Source organism: Bufo gargarizans, chromosome 3 (genome assembly GCF_014858855.1).
Source record: "Bufo gargarizans isolate SCDJY-AF-19 chromosome 3, ASM1485885v1, whole genome shotgun sequence".
Taxonomy (NCBI): domain Eukaryota; kingdom Metazoa; phylum Chordata; class Amphibia; order Anura; family Bufonidae; genus Bufo; species Bufo gargarizans.
In genome coordinates, this window is record NC_058082.1 from 511,123,615 (window position 1) to 511,147,079 (window position 23,465).

The 23,465-nt window shown below is 41.2% G+C and overlaps 1 protein-coding gene across 1 annotated transcript in view; it reads right to left on the minus strand.

Moving 5' to 3' along the window:
• Positions 1-11,769: 11,769 nt before the first annotated feature.
• PTCHD1 (patched domain containing 1) overlaps positions 11,770-23,465 on the minus strand; it is a 222,127-nt gene continuing 210,431 nt past the window's right edge. The window contains exon 3 of the mRNA XM_044287103.1: positions 11,770-13,424. Coding sequence (XP_044143038.1) covers positions 11,770-13,424 — 1,655 coding nt within the window. The remainder of the gene's footprint in view (positions 13,425-23,465) is intronic.

The following is a 23,465-nucleotide window of genomic DNA, read 5'->3' on the forward strand; positions in this document are numbered from 1 at the left end:
TATGATTGCACACAAGTTAAACGCTTGTTGATTGGCTGCTCTGCATCCGTTCAAAAAGCGCCATTAAATCGCAGAACACCAAACCCGAATCTGAACTTTTACTGACAAGTTTGGGTTCGGGTCCGTACTCCAAAAATCCTAAAGTTTGATACGAACCCGAACTTTACAGTTTGGGTTCGCTCAATCCTACATGTCTGTTGATGGGAATATGGGGGTGGAGGATATAATGCGTGCCTCTCTCCTCAGTGGGGAGAGGGTCATTAACACCAGCTGTGCTGAGGCCCCAAGGTGTGGCCAGCAAGCATGCCTGAACCTGTTGTCCTAAAGTGTGGCTACTCAGGGGTCAAGCAGGGAGCAGACACCTGCGGAGGAGGAGGATGCAAATGAGGTCAAGGCTGTCCCAGGAGAAGTAGGACTCCCAGGTAAAGCCTCAGTGCAGGGTTCCTCCACAACCAGGATGTCAGAGTCCCAGGTTAGTCAGTCTGGACTGGCGATTTGGTCGGAAGCCAATGGAAAGCAGGCACTTAGCCAGCGGTGGCAGCGGCCATAGCTGCTGTCACATGCAGTGGGAGTGCTGCAGGCATAGGGGCCCCTCAGGGGTCTGATGGCGTTTCCCCTTCCGACCAAGTGGCTGCCGAGTCAGATGGAGGCCAGGAGACAGGTCCCGAGGACCTGACGGAGGATGTGGCAGTCTCGTCTATTTTGGCCACGTCAGGGGTTTCAGGTGGTGTTAGTGGCTAATGCCAACCTGAATGTCTCAAGGAGCAGGCGGCACAGTCTCCCACGGACTCAGAACTCGAGCGGGTGGTCTGGGACCAAGGACGGCTGTACCGGCTAGTAGAACTGACAGGGGAAGTGGCAGTCTCGTCTATTCTGGCCACGCTCCACCAGGGGCTTAGGTGGTGTTAGGGGCTAGCGCCAGCCTGAAAGCTCTCACAGAGCAGGTGGCACAGCCTCCCTTGGTCTCAGACCTCCAGAGGGCGGTCTGGGACCAAGGACGGTTGTGCCGGGAAATGGTCCAGCAGGGCTTACCGAAGGCGTGGCCTATGGACTGACAATTTGTGGTACCCTATCCACTCAGGACAGAGTTTTTGTGGGTTGCGCATGAAATTCCGATGGCCAGATACCCAGTGGCTGCTAAGACAGAGGCCTGGACAGGAGACGTAGCCACCCCTGGGGTGTCGGTCATCGAGTGTGTCATGCGCTTCCAGGAAAAGGCACAGGCCTTGTCACAGTTGGTGCATGACAGTATGGGGCAGGCCCAGACCGACCAGAAGCGAGGTACAAACAGAAGGCTTGTAAGAGGACCCACCAAGTGGGTCAACAAGCGTGGATACTGGTTCCCATACCTCAGGACAAGCTTCATTATGCGCCTTCTGCCTTGCCTGCGTGCATGAGTTATGGGCCTACATGGGATGATCTTGCGCAGATGCTCAGGCAGATCTGCCAGGCAGGCTCGATTTACTAAAGTTGCGACGTAAGTGTGTGTGTTGGGGTGTGGTATGGGATCGACGTACTAAATCCTTGCCCCAGGTGCAGGAAAGCCGAGTTACATCTAATCCAAGTATGCATATATTCATGAGCTAAACTCACTCCTGACCCACCTTGCCTAAGGCTGGGTTTACATCACAATTTTGATTTCCATTGTTCTGATCAGTCAGAAGAACAAAAATTGACAGCAAAAATGGATCCTGTATTTTAAGCATCAGTTATGCTTATGCTAAAAAAAAGAAAAGAAAACTGTGTAGGACTTTTTTTTCCATCTAAGATAATGGATCTCAGACAAAAATGGCTAAAGCAGTAGCAAAATATTGCATAAATTAGCATAACGGATGCTTAACCACCTCAAGGTTGCTTGTTGACTATAAAGGTCCGGGAGGTAGATTTCTATCTCTGAATGGACGTTTCTGAACGTCCATTCAGAGATGGAAGCCGCACGCTAATCGCTATGCGCTTCCTGTCCCGGCCCGGTTGTCATATGACCTTTGGGGCAAGGGAGAGTGCAGGAGCTGTCGGGTCTTCCATAAACCTCGATCAGCCCTGCACTAAGGCTGTAATGTGCTGTATTATGCTGTACAGCCTCTCTGGGGGTTGTATTTTCCCTGTAACTGGGGCTACTATGTCAGCCACAGTTACAGGTTAAATCAATAGTGAAGAAAAAGAAAAAAGTGAAGTTAAATGTCCCCCAGAGGTCTTCTATGACATTATGGGGGATGCAAAGTATAAAATAAATAAATAAATAAATACTTACCAAGTAAGTAATTAATATTTTTTTTTATATATATAAAAAAATTATGAAATAGACATATTTGGTATTGCTGCATCTGTTATGGTCGGCTCTATAAATATATCACATGATCCACCCAGTTCGATAAACACCATTCCATTTTTTTTTAACTGTGTAACCTTACATCACAAAAAGTGCAACATCAAGTGATCAAAAAGGCATATGTCCCGACAAAATGGTACCAATAAAACCGTCACGTCTTCCCGTAAAAATTGAGCCCCCACATAAGCAAATTGCTCAAAAAACTAGAGCTCTCAAAACATGGAGACATTAAAACATCATTTTTTTTGTTTAAAAAATGCTATTATTGTGTTAAAGTGAAATAAATAAAAAAGTACACATATTAGGTATGGCCGCGTCCATAAAAAACTGCTCTATAAAAATATCACACGACCTAACCACTCAGGTTAACAATGTAAAAAAAATGATAATAAAAACAGTGCCAAAAAAGCAATTTTTTGTCATTTAACATCACATAAAGTGCAGCATTAAGCGATCAAAAAGGCTTATGCCCTCCAAAATAGTACCAATCAAACTGTCACCTCACATTTTAATGCGTTTTGCACGCGCGTGAGAAAAATCGGCATGCTTGGTACCCAAACCTGAACTTCTTCACAGAAGTTCGGGTTTGGGTTAGGTGTTGTGTAGATTGCATTATTTTCATTTATAACATGATTATAAGGGAAATTAATAGCATTCTTAATACAGAATGTTAAGTTAAATAGGGCTGGAGGGGTTAAAAAAATATAAATAAATTTAACTCACCTTAATCCACTTGTTCGCGCAGCCCAGCTTCTCTTCTTTCTTCTTTCTTCAGGACCTGGGTAAAGGACCTTTGATGACATCACTGCGCTCATCACATGGTCCATCACATGATCCATCACCATGGTCAAGGATCATGCGACGGACCATGTGATGAGCAAAGTGACGTCACCACAGTTTCTATCCCTCCTGCACAACAAAGAAGAAGAAAGAAGAGAAGCTGGGCTGCGCGAACAAGTGGATTAAGGTGAGTTAAATTATTTTTTAGTTATTTTTTAACCCCTCCAGCCCTATTTTACTAAGCATTCTGTATTAAGAATGCTATTATTTACCCTTATACCCATGTTATAAGGGAAAATAATGATTGGGTCTCCATCCCGAACATCTCCTAGCAACCATGAGTGAAAATAGCACCGCATCCGCACTTGCTTGCGGATGCTTGTGATTTTCACGCAGCCCCATTCACTTCTATGGGGCCTGCGGTGAGTGATAAACGCACAAAATAGAGCATGCTGCGATTCTCACGCAACGCACAAGTGATGAGTGAAAATCACTGCTCATGTGCACAGCCCCATAGAAATGAATGGGTCCGGATTCAGTGCGGGTGCAATGTGTTCATCTCACGTAATGCACCCGTGCGGAAATCCTGAAAGAGGCCTAAAACATAATTTTTTTTGTTTAAAAAATGCTTTTATTGTGTAAAACTTAAATAAATAAGAAAAAGTATACATATTAGGTATTGCCATGTCCGTAACGATCTGCTCTATAAAAATGTCACATGACCTAACCCCTCAGATGGACTCTGTAAAAATAAATAAATAAAACTGCTAAAACAAGCAATTCATTGGTCACCTTGCCCCATCAAGTGTAATAATAAATTATCAAAAAATCATATGTACCCAAAAATGGTACCAATAAAAACTTCAAATATTCCTGCAAAAAACGAGGCTCTGCACAAGACGATTGGAAAAAAAAAAAAAATATATATATATATCTATATATGGCGTTCAGAAAATAGAGACACAAAAACATATTTTCTTTCCAAAAATGCTTTATTATGTAAAACTGAAACAAAGAAAGTAGACATATTTGATATCATCGTGTCCGTAACAACCTGCTCTATAGAAATAGCACATGATCTACCCTGTCAGATGAATGTTGTAAAACATAAAAACAGTGCCATAACAGCTATTTTTTTGTTACATTGACTCACAAAAAACATAATATAGAGCGATTAAAAATCATATGTAACCCAAAATAGTACCAATAAAACTGACACCTTATCCCCTAGTTTCCAAAAGGGTTCACTTTTTGGGAGTTTTTACTGTAAGGGTGCATCAGGGGGGCTTCAAATGGGACATGGCATCTAAAAACCAGTCCAGCAAAATCTGCCTTCCAAAAACCATATGGCGCTCCTTTTCTTTTGCACCCTGCCGTGTGCCCTTACATTAGTTTACGACCATATGTGGGGTGTTTCTGTAAACCGCAGAATCAGGGTAATAAATATTGAGTTTTGTTTGGCTGTTAACCCTCGATGTGTTAAAGAAAAAATGGATTAAAATGGAAAATCTGTCAAAAAAGTTAAATTTTGAAATTTCATCTCCATTTTCCTTTAATTCTTGTGGGACACATAAAGGGTTAACAAAGTTTGCAAAATCAGTTTTAAATATCTTGAGAGGTGTTGTTTCTACAATGGGGTCATTTATTGGGGTTTCTACTATGTAAGCCCCACAAAGTGACTTCAGAACTGAACTAGTCTTTAAAAAAGTTGACTTTGGAAATTTTCTTAAAAATTAAAAAAATTCTATATCTTCTAACATCCATCAAAATAAAATTACATTACCAAATGAATTGATGCCCACATAAAGTAGACATATGGGGAATGCTAATTAATGAATATTTTATGATGCATCACTATCTTTCTTAAAATCAGAGAGAGGCCCCTTTCACACGGGCGAGTATTCTGTGCGAATGCGATGCGTGAGTTGAACACATTGCACCCGCACTGAATACCGACCCATTCATTTCTATGGGGCTTTTCACATGAGCGGTGATTTTCACGCATCACTTATTTCAGCATGCTCTATTTTGTGCGTTTTTCACGTAACGCAGGCCCCATAGAAATGAATGGGGTTGCGTGAAAATCACAAGCATCCGCAAGCAAGTTCTGATGCAGTGCGATTTTCAGGCACGGTTGCTAGGAGACGATTGGGATGGAGAACCGATCATTATTATTTTCCCTTATAACATGGTTATAAGGGAAAATAATAGCATTCTGAAAACAGAATGCATAGTAAAATAGCACTGGAGGGGTTAAAAAATAAATTTAAAAAATGTAACTCACCTTAGTCCACTTGATCGCCCGGCATCTCGTCTGTCTTCTTTGCTGAATAGGACCTGTGGTGACGTCACTCCGGTCATCACATGTTCCATCACATGATCTTTTACCATGGTAATGGATCATGTGATGGATCATGTGATGAGCGGAGTGACGTCACCACAGGTCCTGTTCCTGAAATGAATGCTCACCACAGGTCCTGTTCAGCAAAGGAGATAGAAGAGATGCCGGGCTACGCAATCAAGTGGACTAAGGTGAGTTACATTTTTTTATATTTTTTTAACCCCTCCAGCGCTATTTTACTATGCATTCTGTATTCAGAATGCTATTATTTTCCCTTATAACCATGTTATAAGGGAAAATAATACAATCTACAGAACACTGGTCCCAGACCCGAACTTCTGGTTTGGGTTTGGGTACCAAACATGCGCGATTTTTCTCACACGAGTGCAAAACGCATTACAATGTTTTGCACTCGCGCTGAAAAATCACGGGTTTTCCCGCAACGCATCCGCACATTTTCCCGCAACGCCTGTCTGAAAGAGGCCAGATTCAAATTTAGAAAACAGTTATTTTTTATATTTTTGTTAAGTTTTAGATTTTTTTTATAAATAAAGGTGAAATATATTGACTTAAATTTACCACTGTCATGAAGTATAATGTGTCTCGAGTAAACAATCTCTGAATGGCTTGCATAAGTAAAAGCATTCAAAAGTTATTACCACATAAAGTGACACATGTCAGATTTGCAAAATTAGGTCTGGTCAGTAAGGGGATAAATGGTCCGGATGTGAAGTGGATAACATACAGGATCCATTTTTTTTTCATTGTTTTCTGGGAAATAAAATAGTCATGTGAACCCAGCCTTATACTGAACAGTGTAAGGCCTCTTTCAAATGTCAGTGAATCACGGACATGTGCTGTGAGCAGTCTCTACCAACAGGACATGTTTCCATTGACTTTAATGTGTATATTCACAAAACAGTTATGGTGTGTTAATTTAATAGTTTTATCAACCATGAACAAATAGTGAGTAATTTTTTACTGTTTTAATTTTTAGCAATATGTAATGGGAAAGTCAATTTTTGGGATTTTTTCTAGCTCATATCTAAGGGGCTTGATCACTGATATACTGGAATACACTATAGTACTTATGTAGTGCATTGTATTAGGCATGTCAGCTTAATGCTCAGGTATCCTATTAGATCTGAGGCTGCTACACTGGGATAAATAAATAAAGTAAGGCCTCATGCACACAACCGTTGCTTTGGTCCACATCTGAGCCGCAGTATTTGCGGCTTGGATGCCGACCCTTTCACTTCAATGGGGCCGCAAAAGATGCGGACAGCACTCTGTGTGCTTTCCGTATCCGTTGCTCTGTTCCGTGGTCCACCCAAAAAATATAACCTGTCCTATTCTTGTCCGTTTTGCGGACAATAATAGGAAGTTATATTAATGGCTGTCCGCGCCGTTCCGCAAATTGCGGAACTCACACAGACGTTATTTGTGTTTTGTGTATCTGCAACTTGCGGACCACAAAACACACAACGGTCGTGTGCATGAGGCCTAAAAGAAAGGAAATAAAGTCATCCCCTCAAGGAAATGTTACTTGCTACCCTTTACACAACAATGGTAAACTGGTGCAAGAAACTAAGATACTTCATGAAAACATTGTGCAAACCAGCTGATATCATTTAAAACTTTCACCCTCCAACAGCTTTTTTCGGGAGGACAGAACCCGGGGTCAGGCGGAGACTTCAGTGCTGCATGTGTGTTATGCTAAATGTGCTAACACTTGACAGCAGTTTGTCTGCACTTTTCAATCCAATGCATATTTTTATAAAATTTCGACTATTTGGATACATGAAGACATAGTATCTATGGTCCAAGAATATATCTGCAAGGTAAATAGATATAGGGATATATATAGTGAAGTGCAGAAATGCAATGTGTTAAAACTAGATGATCATCAAATTTATTGGACACAAAAATATTGTTGTATGCAATTACCATTTAACTTTGAATTAAGCTACTGCAGCCTCACAGCCAAGCTCTCATTAAATATAGTGAGAAACAAGGTGAATAGTCATTAACTAAATGGTAATTGCATAAGAACAGAACTTACTGTTTTGCTTAATTGTGCATTACTGTACCATTTTCTAGGAAGAAAGAGAAAAAAGAAAAGAATGAAATCCACTGGTCATAAGAAAGAAATACAGAGAGAATTATATTTTGCACAGGCATATTCAAAGCTAGTGTTGAGAGAATTAAAGTTAATGAAGTGGACTCTGTTCCAAATTTCAGGAAAAATGCAATTTGCTGCAAAGCCTAATTTCCTCGTGCTTTGTGGTAACAAATCGATTTTCCCAGAAATGGTGGTAAAAATGAAAAAAAAAATATATATATATAAATTACCGTATACTTGCCTTCATCCATTTGAGTGCGAAGATGCAGCCATGGACATCTTGCTTGAAGATCCTGAATTAAACTTGTGCGCGGTGATGTATGACGTCACCACGCTGGCCGCAGTGATGGCGTTATCAAGGGCAGCGTGAGATTTTGCGCTGGATCTTCAAGCAAGATTTCTGCGGTGGCCTCTTCGCACTCAAATGGATGAAGTAAGTACAATTTTAATTTTATTTTTTAGGAAAAAAAAGATTTAATATTGATGCTTTAATATTTAATATTTATCTCAAATTCACAAATATGAATGCTGCATCTTAGGGGTTCAATGATGGGAGGTGGCGCAATCGTGTTCCCTGTCATTGCACCTGCTACTTACAAAAAAATGCAGTTTGTGACAAAGTAATTTTTGGCAAAATTCTGCGAAGCAGCCAAATGGAATTTTGAAAAAATCTAGTCCCTTCATCCTGAGAAATGATTTTCAGCAAATAAGGCTTTGGGTGTCCTGTGGGCAGGGCTTATCTATTCTGTGCACCTGACTTCCTCTGCGTTAGGCCTCATGCACACGACCGTTGTGTGCATCCGTGGCCGTTGTGCCGTTTTCAGTTTTTTTTCACTGACCCATTGACTTTCAATGGGTCAGTGGAAAAATCGGAAAATGCACCGTTTGGCAGCCGCATCCGTGATCCGTGTTTCCTGGCCGTGAAAAAAATAGGACCTGTCCTATTTTTTTCACGGCCAACGGTTCACGGACCCATTCAAGTCAATGGGTCCGTGAAAAATCACGGATGCACACAAGATTGGCATCCGTGTCCGTGGTCTGTGTCCGTGGTCCGTGTCCGTTTTTTCCTATCATTTCAATGGCAAACTTGACTTAGATTTTTTTTTTCATTTTTCATGTCCGTGGATCCTCCAAAAATCAAGGAAGACCCACGGACGAAAAAACGGTCACGGATCACGGACCTACGGACCCCGTTTTTGCGGACAGTGAAAAAAAACTGTCGTGTGCATGAGGCCTTATGGCTATGACTCTGAAGTCTCTGGGATTATCAATAAAACAAGAGAGTTAGATGATGGGTAGAGTTAGGGCTGTTTCACACGAGCGGATGCCGTGCGTGGCATCTGCTCCGTGAAAGACAGCCAAGACCCGATGCAGACTGCAGAGGCACAGAGCATTAACATGACTGATAATGCTCCGTGTCTCTCTGTGACCTCTTTACTACAAAATCACAGTTGCCGCTCGAGTTAAACAGCCCTTACTGGTCAACTGATGTTGCACGAAAAGGTGCGGCCCTGCGCACCACGCACTGAAAATGTATTTGTAGAAATATAAAACTAAGAATTTCTCAGGAAAAGAGGGCCACATTTTCACAAGAAAGTTATGGTTATGTTTCTCACATAACACAGATAAGATTGGTGAAGGCTGTGAGTTTCTCTGCACAGATCAATGCTCCATGTGGAGAAACTGATGAGTGAATTGCTTTTGAATAGATATGTGGGTGCAGTCCGCATAGCATGTGAACTGAAAAGACTAACATCTGAATCAGGCCTAAATGAAATAAAGGTAACGGTATTGGTAGTAAGATTTTCCAACTCTGTTGGCTAGGGTCCTTCCATGTAGCAATGAGTGGGAAGCAGTTCATCAGAAGTGTACAGGTGACTTTGGGCCCCTTTATATGCTTCAGCCACAGACATCAGTACTACCTTTAGCATTCTGATGGCAGCCATCACACAGACCATCAGTCTTCCTATCAATCTTTCAGTCCATACAATATTAATCAGTGTTAACAATAAAATTTCACAACAGTAAATGTATGTTTTTTTAATTTGTTTATTTCTGCATTATTGAGACTTTAAAGGCGTCAGTTTTCAAAGGGCATTTGTGCAAGATCCCTGAGCTTGTGCAACTCCGGACCTTTTTCAAATAAAATTCTATGATAGCTGATACAATACAAAGGATTTTGTGCCGATAACATGGAATAACTTTAGATATAAAATAATGAAACACCACACAGCTAAACAAACCAAATAAATATACAAATAATTGTTCCGAAGGCTACATTAAAGTACTTACTCTACTTCTGGATCCAAACGCCTCTGGACAAGAATCATTTTTTATATTCAATGTTATCATTAGAAAATAAATACTTTATCATTTGCTAGGCTCTAATTTTGGCTCAGGTCTTAAATCTTAAACATATTGCACTAATTCGAGGTCTATTTTCTTCTTTCTTTTACTAATAATTAACAACTTAAAAAATATATATATATTACTATGATATTGTGTGTGTGAAAAGTTAAAGGGTACTATACAGGATTCGAAAAAGGTAGTTGCTTTCTTCAAAAAAACAGTACCACACCTGTCCATGGATTGTGTCTGGTAGTCAGCTAGGCTTCCTTGAAGTAAATCGGAAGAGCTGCAATAGTATTGACCTGCAGGCAATCGTGGCATCGTTTTTTAGAGACAAACAGCTATAATTTTTACCTTGTACAACCCTTTTAATCTAGCCTACACTAGGTTATTTAAAATGAAATATCTCCCAATTAAAGAACAGTAAATTTCTCAATTTTTGTTTCTAGCCCGATTTGGTCAAATCAGCCATCAGATTCAATTTGGCCCAAGCAAATAAATAAATATTAATAAAGTGCCCAGAAAAGTAATGTATAACACTGTGAAGTCTACTAGGAGACAGCATTAGTAATGTTAAAGTGACATCAACATATATGGCTATGAGTAAATGGATGGTGGCCAGTGGTAACAAACAGTCTGTTTAAAAACACACTGCATTTTCAGATTTTTTTAATTAAAAATAATCCAAAAATTATCTTTTTTTGGTGGCAGATGCCTTCTTCTTCTGATCTGTATAATTGACGCTGCCATTTTGATCAATTTGTGCTGGACAAATCACAAAAGTTTCAGATTTGCAGAAATTAGAATATTTTGGGAAATCCATAACAAAAATGTGATATGTGTAAAATTGATTCATCTCTATACGCAACATAATATAATACAGTTTTTTTTTCCAACACAGAAAGAAAGTAAATTGTTATGTCGAAAAACAGATATTTATTTATTTATTTATGAGCGATAACTGGTGTAAAGTTGTTGAAATATCTGCCCCATTGCAACTGTGTGAATTATGGAGCACAAATGGAAATGTGGCTCTGGCAATCCAGTTTTGTCAATGTAGTAAAACCCTTGATAAAAATACTTCTACTGAAAAATATACAAAGAAAAGAGCAAATGTCTTTGTGTACATTGTTAGATATCCATAATTTTACAGATTTATCATATTTAGCCATTCCAGATTACACATGAATGTGCTGTACAGTGATACTTTTTATCTTGTGTGTTAAATGAATACAGCGTCAAATATTTTGTGCTATATAAAATATACACCAGCTTAAAAAAGAAAGCGTTGACAACAAAGCTTCAAGAATTTATCTTGAACTTTAAAATCTGAGATAAGTTCACAAAATGTTGGAAATTTTATCGATACAAGTAACTCTGTCTTAACAATTAACCTTTGTAGGCGTTTGGACTCAGCAACAGTAACAGCCTTACAAGCAGCATATAAATAGCATTTCCTGCTTAAACAATTAAGTGGTGCAAACTCAGACTTTATATTCTTTTCTCCTGTGTTCTCTCTTAACTTTGGAATATTAAAAGGTCTTCAAATGGTATTCAAGCCTGTTTGTGTATATATATATATATATATATATATATATATATATATGATTGAAGAGAAAACCAAAATCTACAGTATTATCTGGATATAGACTACCATCTTGAAACCAATGCATATATCATTTGTATTATTTTTTTTTTACTGAGGCTAAAAGTAAGTTTCTAGAACATCCATCAATAGGATTGTATTGGATATATGTTTTAATATTTCCTCCCCTTATAGATCAAAAGTTCAATTAAAACATTCTCTTGGTAAGACCTAGGGTGAAAAAAACATACAAAGAAACTATATCAGACAGTTGTAATTTGGTCAACCACTCTGGTACTGTCTAGGTCCACCATTTCAACACATTCTATCTCTTCACGATGTTCTTGCATTTTCTTTTCTTTCCTTTTCTTCTTTGAAGGTGGTACAAAAGTAAGCATAACTGGTAAAATGGCAAAGCAATGAAAAAATGTGACGAACGCTATTAAAAACAAGCACCTGAACAGTGTACGGGTCAAATTTGAAGGCACAGCTGCAAGAGGGATCAGACTAACAGTGTAACAGAGGTAGCTCTGTAAAATGGCTACCCCATGTACTTCCAATGAATTTTTCACCCATTTAGTTCTTGTAAATTCCTTTCCCAAAATAAAAGTAGATATCAGTGGTGCACAGTTGTCTATGGTATAATTAATCCCATAGATAAGACAAAGTACAGATATGCAGTCCAGTTCTACTTTCCATAAAGTCATGAATCCAATTACTCCAAACTCGACAGAGACCACAGTTAGCGTAATCCAGACATTGATGATAGAGCTTGCAACAAGAAATGCAGAGAAGAAAAGCAGGAACAAAGCACTTATGCAGGAGTTCTGCAATGGAGCTCCCACTGAAGAAGCATACCTATCCATGTAGACAAAGGATGGATTGAAGACAATGAATTTTACTTTGGAGGTTAGAGAAAGTTTCCGTAATGTTTCAAGGAGATCATAAAGTTCTTCCCTGTTTGTTTCCATGGTCTTGGCAATCAAGAACATCCTAGAGGCCACCACGTCAACTGCATTGTTATATTTTTTGGGTATGATAATGTCTTCAGAAAAATGTGCATATCTCGGATTTTTAATAAAGGAATACCGAAGTATATCTGTGAAGTTCTTTTTGGGTAATCCAGTAGACATATTAAGCTTTCTTAGATAACTCAAGTAGCTCTCAAACCAAGATATTCTCACAAAACCTTTTGTGTACTCAAGAACATCTTCCTGAACACTTGTATTCCAGTATTCAATAGACTCATAAATGTAAAAGCCTATAACTGGACTATAGTTGCTGAAATACTTTTGCTGAATGCTTGTGTAAGTTATGGTTCTTGTCTCGGTTGCTACAATGTTACTCAGATCAGACCCTTCATTGACCTGCAGGTAGCCCATTAAGGCAAAGGAAATATAAACAAGATAAAAGAGAACTACAAAAGGTTTTACATAAGTATTTGTTATCCAGTCACAGTAATAGCGTCTGAGGAAGCAAACTAGAAGATGACTTTCATAAGAATTTGTTTCTTCGGAGTCCGCTGTGTCTTCACTAAATTTTGCAGTCATAAGAAACCTGTACCACAATGACTTGACCTGTAGGATTTCAGGCTTTGGCACCTTTCTGCAGAAAATACTATGCTGGTAATTGTTTTCAATGTACCCAGTAAACACAAGGCTAGAGCCATAAAATGATAGTACATAGAGGTAGTTGAAGAGGATTGCTATGCATGAATTGCGACAAAATATCCTTGCAGCTTCAATGTTTGTGAAGGGACTGGCGCCAATCCCAAAGGTGACTAAATACATGGCAGTGGTGAGTGAGAAGGAAATCATGGTGTCTGCATACACAACAGCCATCCTCTCTTTTACGTGTTGATCTTCTCTGGTTTTCCTCCAAGAAGACAACATTTCAAATGTCCCGTATAATCCATGACCTAGAAGTAAGAAAGAACACCACAGAGTTAAAATGTATCCTTTTATTAAGACATGATTATTTAGAGTACATCACTCCTTAAAGGGTTTTTCCAAGACTTAAATACAGAAGATACTGTAGGTCATTAGTATATGATCGGTGAGCGTCCGACACCTAAGGATTCCTGACAATCAGATGTTTGAGAAGGCAGCAGAGCTTTCCCTAGGTCGATTGATGACATGATCATCGGTCACATGGCCAAGGTGCAGTTCAGCTCCTAGAAGTAAATGAGGCTGAGCTGCGATACCAAGCACAGCCACTATACAATGTATGGCGCTGTGCTTGGTGAGCACAGAGAAGATCGCAGTGCTCATAAAAGCTCGGGTGCATTCTCAAACAGCTAAACGGTGGATGTCCTGGGTGTTGGACCTCCACTGATCAGATACTAATGACCTATCTAGAGTATTTAAATCTCAGAAAGCCCTTTTAAAGATATTTATTGCAACAGCCAAAAGGCAGATATCTAGAAAAACATATATTTCATATATACTATTTAATTTTCTGTTTTCACAAAAAAAGTTAATAACACCAGCATTCAAGCTTGCTGCATTATATAAGTCAGATAATAAAGTCCTGAGTGCCTTTTTACTCCTCAAGTGTAATTGCAATCTGTGACCCACACTTTTTGTTTACATCCTGGCGCAAGCCTCACATGAAGTGTCTGTAGCATTAGGTCTCTACTACTTCTTTCCCTACCAGCTCAAACGATACTGATCCAACCCTGCTTGAAGCCTCTCTGGAAAAACTATGCCCTAAGACACAATATCTTTGCTGACATCATATCTACAAGGCAGGGTCCAGGAGAATAAGCAGAACATCAATCTTTGAAGCAAGGTCTTTGATGATGTTGTGTTGACAGGGGAGAGTCTTAGGCTACATTCACATATGTGTTTTTGCTGAATCTGGCAGGGGATCAGCAAAAATGCATCTGGTAAATAATTTGCATCCGTTCAGAATGGATCTGGTTGTATTATCTCCAAAATGAACAAGACAGATCCAGCACTAAAACCATTGTAAGTCAATGGGCGCCAGATCATTTTTTTCCGTGTCCCAAAAAATCGGATCAGGCACCATTGACGTACATTGTGTTTCATGCAGGATCCATCTTGATCAGTATCTCATGTTGCACACAAGAACGATGCTTGCAGCGCTTTTCTGTCCGGCATGGTAATGCAACAAAACAGAATGGAATGCATTCTGAGGTACTCCGTTATGATTTGTTTAGTTTTGTCCCCTCAGACAACGAATGGGGACAAAGCTGATTTGGTTTTGTCCCAATTGATGATGTGAAAGTAGCCTTACAAGCTTTGCTATGCCCCAGGTGTTGATGTGATGTCATCGGGATAGGGAAATGACACAATGGGAAATCACGTGACTTCAATTAAGTGAAGGAAAATGGGGCATTACAGATAAACAATCACTATTAGTTAGGCCTCATGCACACGACCGTTGTTTGGGTCCGCATCCAAGCCGCCGTTTTGGGTCCGGATGTGGACCCATTCACTTCAATAGGGCCACAAAAGTTGCGGACAGCACTCCGTGTGCTGTCCGCATCCGTGGCTCCGTTCCACGGCCCCGGAAAAAAAAAAAAAAAACATGTCCTATTCTTGTCCGCGCTTTGCGGACAAGAATAGGCATTTATATTGCTGGGTCCCATTCTGTTATGCAAATTCGGAAGGCAACACAGGCAGCTTCCGTTTTTTTGCAGATCCGCGGTTTGTGAACCGCAAAAAAAGTCACGGCCGTGTGCATGAGGCCTAAGTGATAACTTATTGTTTCCTGTCAAGTGATTCAGAAAATTTGTAAAACTGGAACACCTCTTCAATTCCCACATGAAATGTTTACGCTGGGTTCACACCTAGGCGTTTCTCAAACGCGCGTTTCTATGCGCGTTTTTGTCGCGCGTTTTATGCGCGTTTTTTTAATAGTGAACGCGCGTTTGACGTGCGTTTGGGTGATTGACAGCAGTGTTGTCCAAAGAGTCTATGGCCCAAACGCGCGTCAAACGCGCCAAAAAAAGCTCCTGTACTTGTTTGAGCGTCGGGCGTTTTACAGCGCGATCGTACGCGCTGTAAAACGCCCAGGTGTGAACCCTTCCCATAGGGAATCATTGGTTCTTGCCTGTTGTGCGTTTTACAGCGCGTAGGAACGCGCTGTAAAACGCTCAGGTGTGAACCCAGCGTTATGAATTCTATCTATCTATCTATCTAACAAAAGAAAAAAAAACTGGTAGAATAGCAAAACGAAAGATCAAGACATGGAAAGACATAAAATTAGCACTGGCATATAAATGAATTAATTATTATTTCATCAATTAGATGGCCTCTGAAATTTGCCACTGAGCATGGCAGTGGATTACTTGTTTACTTTAGAGGGGGATTTTAGCTGCATTTATGTGATCAATGTCTGCATTTTAGAAGAGGCAGATGTTCTACTGTAGATTATGCTTCAAAATATTTTTTCTACATTGCAAAACTTATAATTTGTACAAAAAATGCAGAATAGTGGAAGTTAATGGAAAGCTATGGAGAAATCTGTAGCAGGACACTATTTTATTTGGACATAAATATTTGAGTGATGAATTCATTACAATGGTTAACTCAACAGCAAAATTCACAAGAAATCTGTCTTTCTGAGTGAAAACCTGCACCAAAATCCTCAGTTTGTGAGCATACCATAAATGTTTGACATTTTAAGAAATAGCAATAACATCCAAAGACTAGATTTAGAGCAGTAATCTGACCTTGTAGGAAAGAACACACATTTTGTATTCATTCCATTCATTTCTCCTCACGACATTACTGAATTGTCAGCAATTATGAAATATGGTCAATTATGTAGACTACATTGTTCAAGGGCAAATGCTGTAATGGGCTGTGTATCTCAGCATGCATTTGGGGCACTATGAGTTGCTTATCCTTGACCTAACTGGAGATATTAAGAGCTGGCACATAAACTAAGATATAGCACCACATAGGATTTCATATTCTGTGTGCCAACTGGAAAACTAATAATGAAAGGCATGAATCCAAATGACTATGTGTGTCTGCTGAAATCTGTAGCAAAAACAGAATGAGGAAAGAAGAACAGACATTGAAAATAAAATGTAAAAATTGCATGAGCAATAAATGTATGTAATAGAAAACAGAATGAAGAACAAGTAACTTTGTAATATAAACTAGGGGGTGGGGGGGGATTTATCAAACTGGTGTAAAGTAGAACTGGCTTAGTTGCCCATAGCAACCAGATTCCACCTTTTATTTTTCACAGATCCTTTGGAAAATGAAAGGTGGAATCTGAATGGTTGCTATGGGCAACTAAGCAAGTTCTACTTTACACCAGTTTGATAAATCTCCCCCTATGTTTCTACTGTGTAGCAAAATAGCACTAGTAAAAACTGCAGGTCATTCCACAGAAAACACATAATACATGTTATTGATTTTAGAATATAGCTACACAAGAAAAAAACTGATTATTTGTATTGCAAAAAGTTATGTTATGATGCAAAAGTATTAAAACATGAAAAACTAAATTGCCACTGAGAGAATTGCTATTATTTGGCCATCTTGTCCCCCCCCCCCAAAAAAAAAATGTCACTAAGATCAGCATAAAATAGTGACTAACATGTAAAAGCAGTGGTGTGTGTCTTAGCAGCTCAAGTAAAGTTGATGCCAATAATTTTAATTTTAATGCTGGCATCACATGCTGGTAAAGAGTCATGTTATAGAAGAGTCCAGCTCTTTCCCAAACCAACCCAACGATTAGAGATGAGCGAATCGAAGCTGACAAAGTGGAATTCGATCGTATTTCAGGAAACATTTGGATTTGCACCATATCCAAAATTCCTCACGCTTCATGGTAACTAATCAAATTTTTTCCTAAAATGGCTGCGGCACGTGTGAGGACATGGAGCAAGGAACTCTGGGAAGGCAGGATCACCTATAATGCCATGCATGCAGCCAATCAGCAGCCAGCCAGCACTGTGATGTCACAACCCTATAAATAGCCTCAGACATCTTGGATTCTGCCATTCTCCAGTGTACTTAGTGCAGGGAGAGACATCAGCAGGTGCTAGGGACAGTGTTAGAAACAACTTCATTGTGCTAAACAAAAATGATTTACAAGTGCAGGGAAAGATTATTCAAGGTGTAGGGAAAGGATTTGCGTTGATCGAGCACCAAAGTGCTCGGGTGCTCTAGCCAAACACATCGGGATGCTCGGGTGCTCTACTGAGCACCCAAGTTTAATGGAAGTCAATGGAAGAACCCAAACAATAAACCAGCCACCCCCTGCTCTGTAGAGGGGAGGGTGGCTGGTTCATAGGAAAAGGTCATGAAATAATGGAAACACCACCTAAATGGTTTGGGAACAGCATGGGGAGGATGTCTGGATGCATCTTTTACTTCCAGGTCGCTGCTGGGAACGATGTTGTCCGAGTAGTATGCCACTTTTACAGACAATAATACGCACCAAACCAAAGATAAAAAACGATTTTAGAGGAAAAAATGTTAAAAAACATTCTTTCCTGTATATTTACTTATATGTAAAGTGCAAGTGCTGCCACAAATTACAAAGAAGAGACACTATGAAACAACCTGTATATCACATAAAGGAGGGCCTCATTCATATTGTGTTACAATTGTTCAGGTAGTGGGACTCCTACACTCATAAAGCCTATGCACTAAGTGAAAGAGCTGCCAAAAATTACAAGGAACCCGCACTCCAATACACCCTTTGTTACACATAAAGGAGGGAATCTTACACAGCCTTGAAAAATTATGATTGATAGCCTGCTGGTGACCCTTAAAAACATTTGGAGCAAGGACCTGCTGATCTGACCATCTAAAAAATTATGGGCGAGGGCCTGCTGCCGCTTTGGTGACTTTAGATAACCTGGGGCGATCGCACGTCCCGTTGATGGTGACGATCCATTCGGATGTCTGCCCTATCAACTTTTGATGTTATTTTCAGCGCAAACCATGGTGACCACGAGTAACGGGAGAATCATGGTTCGATTCTGGAGAGGGAGCCTCAGAAACAGCTGCGGCTACCACATCCAAGCTAGGCATCTTGTGCACAAATTACCTATTAGGTATAATAAGGTGCGGGCCTGCAGGTGAGATGACCCTGTAAAATAATTTAGATGTGGGCCTGCTGGTTAGCTGACCCTGTAAAAGATTATAGGTGAAGGCCTGCTGGTAAGCTGACCCTGTAAAAAATTATATGCGAGGGCCTGCTGGTGAGCTGACCCTGTAAATGATTTTAGGTGCGATCCTGCTGGTGAGCTGACCCTCTAAAAGGTTGTAGGTGAAGGCCTGCTGGTGAGCTGACCCTCTAAAACATTATATGCGAGGGCCTTATGGTGAGCTGACCCTGTAAAACATTATATGCGAGGGCCTGCTGGTGAGCTGACCCTTTAAAACATATGCAAGGGCCTGCTGGTGAGCTGACCCTGTAAAACATTATATGTGAGGGCCTGCTGGTGAGCTGACCCTCTAAAAAATTATATGCGAGGGCCTGCTGGTGAGCTGACCCTGTAAAACATTGTAGGTGAGGGCCTGCTGGTGAGCTGACCCTGTAAAACATTATATGCAAAGGCCATATACCCTTGTTTGTGGTAGAAGGGGTGCATGGGAATACAGTGTATTCAGTACATTATAAACAACACATTTAAAATGCCTTTGTGTTCATCAGCTTTCCTCTGGTGGAGTCGAGAAGTCATAGTCAATCCAGGCCTTGTTCAACCTGTCAGCATTTTCAGTTGACAGGCGGATACGCTTATCTGTTATAATGCCACCAGCAGCACTAAATACTCGCTCAGACAAAACGCTGGCAGCAGGGCAGGCCATTTCGTGCCACGTGTCTAGCTTGGACACCCAGTAGTTGTAAGGCACTGAGGGATAATTGAGGACACCCTGCCTCGGTTGGAACTGCTGTGTGTTCCCCTTGTTCCCTCTTCGGTTGGCCAAGGAACTATGGACTCTGCCGCCAGCGTTGTCAGATTGAAATTTTTGGAGCAATTTGGAGCAACCTTCTCCTTCTCCTCCAACTCTTCATCGTCCAATTTGCACTGAGAAGATGAACTGAGAGTGGTTTGTCTATCACCCTGTGTTATATTTTCCCCCATTTCCTCCTCTTCCACATGCAAAGCGTCGTCCTTAATTGTGAGCAGCGAGTAGACACAGAAGTGGGATGATTACGCTGATAATAACGTTATCGCCGCTCACCATCTGTATGGATTCCTCAAAGTTTCTTAAAATCTCACAGAGGGCAGACATTCATGCCCCCTCCTCGCTTGTGAATAGCGGAAGCTGACTGGAAAGGCAACGACACCATGTTGCAGCTGGTATTCCACTACTGCCCTCTGCTGCTCACAAAGCCTGGCCAACATGTGGAGCGTGGAGTTCCAGTGCATGCTCATATTGCACAACAGTCGGTGAGCTGGAAATTGCAAGCGCTGCTGATGACTTTCAGAAATGAGTACACATGTGGCGCACCTTTACCAGTAGCTCAGGCAAAATGAGGTAGGTTTTGAGAAAATGCTGAACCACTAAGTTGAACACGTGGGCTAGGCATGGTATATGTTCTCAGCTTGCCGAGCTCCAAAGCCGCCACCAAGTTACGGCCATTATCAGGCACAACCATGCCTGGTTGTAGGTTGAGTGGCGAGAGCCACAGCTCTGCAGCGGTGTGCTGTTTGTCATCTAAGCAAATGAGTTTCAGCACAGCCTGTTGTGGCTTCCCCACTGCAGTGCTACACTGCTTCCAACTACTGACTGATGACTGACTGGTGCTGAACATGTATAATTCAGAGGTGGAAGTGGAAGAGAAAGCAGAGGGGGAAAAGTGGGGTTTGGAGCCACTAACATAGGTGCTGGCGGAAACCCTGATCTTGGTAGGGCCCGCAATCCTTGGCATCGGTAGCACCTGTGCCATCCAAGGGTATGACTCACTCCCGGCCTCCACAACATTCACCCAGCATGCCGTCAGGGAAATGTAGCGTCCCTGGCCGAATGCACTTGTCCATGTGTCCGTGGTTAAGTGGACCTTCCCAGTAACTGCGTTGGTCAGGGCACATGTGAAGTTACGGGAAACATGCTGGTGTAAGGTGGGTACGACACACCTTGAAAAATACTGGCGCCTGGGGACTGCGTAACGTGGGATGGCCACCGACATCAGGCTGCGGAAGGCCTCATTGTTCACAAGCCTAAATGGCTACATTTCCAGGGCCAGTAATTCAGAAAGCTGTGCATTTAGTGCTATGGCCTGGGGGTGGCTGGCTGGGTATTTTTGCTTGCGTTCAAAGGCCTTGGATAAGGACATTTGTATGCTGCACTGGCACACGGAAGTGGATATGGTCGCTGATTGTGCTTGCGAAGGTCCAGGTGCAGAGCGGGAGGCATCCGGGCCTGCGCCTTCGACAGGGGATTGGCCAGCACGTAACACAGGGGAAGAGGAGGCAGTTGAGTGATCCGCACACACAGATTGTGGACCCAGGCATTCGTCCCACTTATTACAGTGCTTTGATGCCATGTGGCGGATCATGCTGGTGGTGGTGAGATTGCTAGTGTTCACACCCTGGCTCATTTTTGTATCGCACAGGTACAAAACTACTATTCTTTTGTCGTCCAAACTATCCTCAAAAAAGCGCCATACTGTAGAACATCTACCCCTTGGCAAGGTAGATTTCCGCAAGGGGGTGCTCCTTGGAACAGTTGCAGGCCCGTTTGGTGTGGCCCGCCTTCTCCCTTTTGCCACCCCACTGCCTCTTCCAGCCTGTTGCGGTGCTGCAGATCCCTCCCTCTCTGTACTCCTGTCCTTGCTCGGCTTTCCACCTTTCCAGGTTGGGTCAGTGACCTCGTCGTTCACCATATCCTCTTCCACTTCCTCACTTTGATCATTCTCCTGATATGTTGACCTAACCACAACCTTAGTGATTGACAACTGTGTGTCATCCTCTTAATCAACCTCTTGAGACAGTAATTGTGGTTGACTCATTGGCAACTTTGTCTCATCATAATCCACCTCATTAAGCACTAATTGCAGTTTCCTACAGTCATGTTCTTGTGACTGTGGATGCTCAAGAGGTTGGGAATCAGGGCACAAGATCTCATGTCCCTCTTCAAGAGTGCTTGGCGAGAGGGCCAAATCAAGTAATAGTGAAAAGAGGTCCTCGGAATATCCCAGTGTGGGATTACTTGTTTAACCAGACTGTACATGGTGGGAGGAAGAAGGATCAGGGTGTGTATTCTGTTGACCAGACTCCTGGCTACTGAGACTGGACTTGGTGGAAGACAGGGTGGTGCTTAACCGACTGGAAGAATTATCTAATGCAATCCAACCGACCACCTGCTCGCACTGGGCTGACTTCGCGAGCGTCTACGTAAAAAGTACACTGGATGTAACTGATATTTTGGGAATGTGCACACTTTAAACAGGAGACGTGGCACATAATTTAACTGTCCACAGTGTACCGTCTATGGAAAAAATACACTGGATGTCACTGATATTTTAGGGATGCGCACACTTTAAACAGGAGATGTGGTGCGGACATTTAACTGTCCGCGGCAGCCTATTACACGATATTTAGCGCAGGATGTGCTACAAATATATATTGCTGCTATCACACACAATAGTCCTTAAAGGACTTTTTGGTCTCTCAAAAGTTTTTTGTATAAAAATCTTTCTATTACACTCCCTACACTGTCTGTCCTTTTCTATGCACAGCTCTCCCTAACACTGAGCAATTTAGCGCAGGATGCGCTACAAACATAAATTGCTGCTGTCACACACAATAGTCCTTACAAGGACTTTTGAGTTTCTGAAACATTTTTGTACAAAACGAACATTCAATTACCGTACACTCCTTACACTCTCTGTCCCTTCCTATGCTCAGCTCTCCCTGACTACGAATGAGTCGAACATGCGTCATTGTGTGCTATATAGCACCCGATGATGCGTTCCAGCCAGCCAATCACTGTAATGCTAGTAGCCAACATGGCTACTGGCATTACAGTGAGGGCAGTACTTACCTGCATGTTTAGTGACTGCCTAGCAGCCAAGAAACGTGCGGGGAGGAAACTCGAGCATGTTCGATCAACACTAGAAAGGATAGGGAGAAATCATTCCACAGTATTTATGTTGAACAGGGCTCAGTAAAGGTAGTGACAGCCTGGGTAAAAATAAAAATCCTATTACACCTTGCTGTACTGACTGGGCACCCAAATTGCCATTATACAGCTCTGTAATTCCAGCAAACCGTTCTTGTTATTGGGGTGTTGCAGCCATTAGCAGGGTTTATTATAAGGAAATATTTCTATGTCTTATTTTCCCTTGTAAGGTGCAGTTATATATTCTAAAGCATTTTTTTGCTCGTATTAGTGGTAAAAAAGGGCTTATTAGCTGTTGTGTGGTGAAGTGCCTAAATTATAGCACTTTATGTCATGTATAAGTGGCAAAAGAAAAATATATTTGCCGTTCAGCGGTGCAGTTATCGGTTAAAAATAAAATTGTGGCGTGTATTAGTGTTTAGCGTGCAGTTAAATGTTTTAAAGCCTTTTGTGGCATATATTAGTGGCAAAATATAAATATATTTGCCATTCAGCGGTGCAGTTATATGTTCTAAAGCCTTTTGTGGTGTGTATAAGTGGAAAAATAAACATATATATGCCATTCAGCAGTGCTGTTATATGTTCTAAAGCTTTTGTGGTGTGTATAAGTAGAAAAATAAAAAAATATTTGCCTTTCAGCGGTGCAGTTATATGTTCTAAAGCCTTTTGTGGCATGTATAAGCACAAAAAAAAAAACTGGATTTGCCATCCAGCGGTGCAGTTATATGTTCTAAAGCCTTTTTTGGTGTGTATAAGTAAAAAATATATAAATATATTTGCCGTTCAGCGGTGCAGTTATGTTTTAAAGCCTTTTGTGGTGTGTATAAGTGGAAAAAGAAAAATATATTTGCCATTCAGCAGTGCAGTTATACAAACCGGATTCCAAAAAAGTT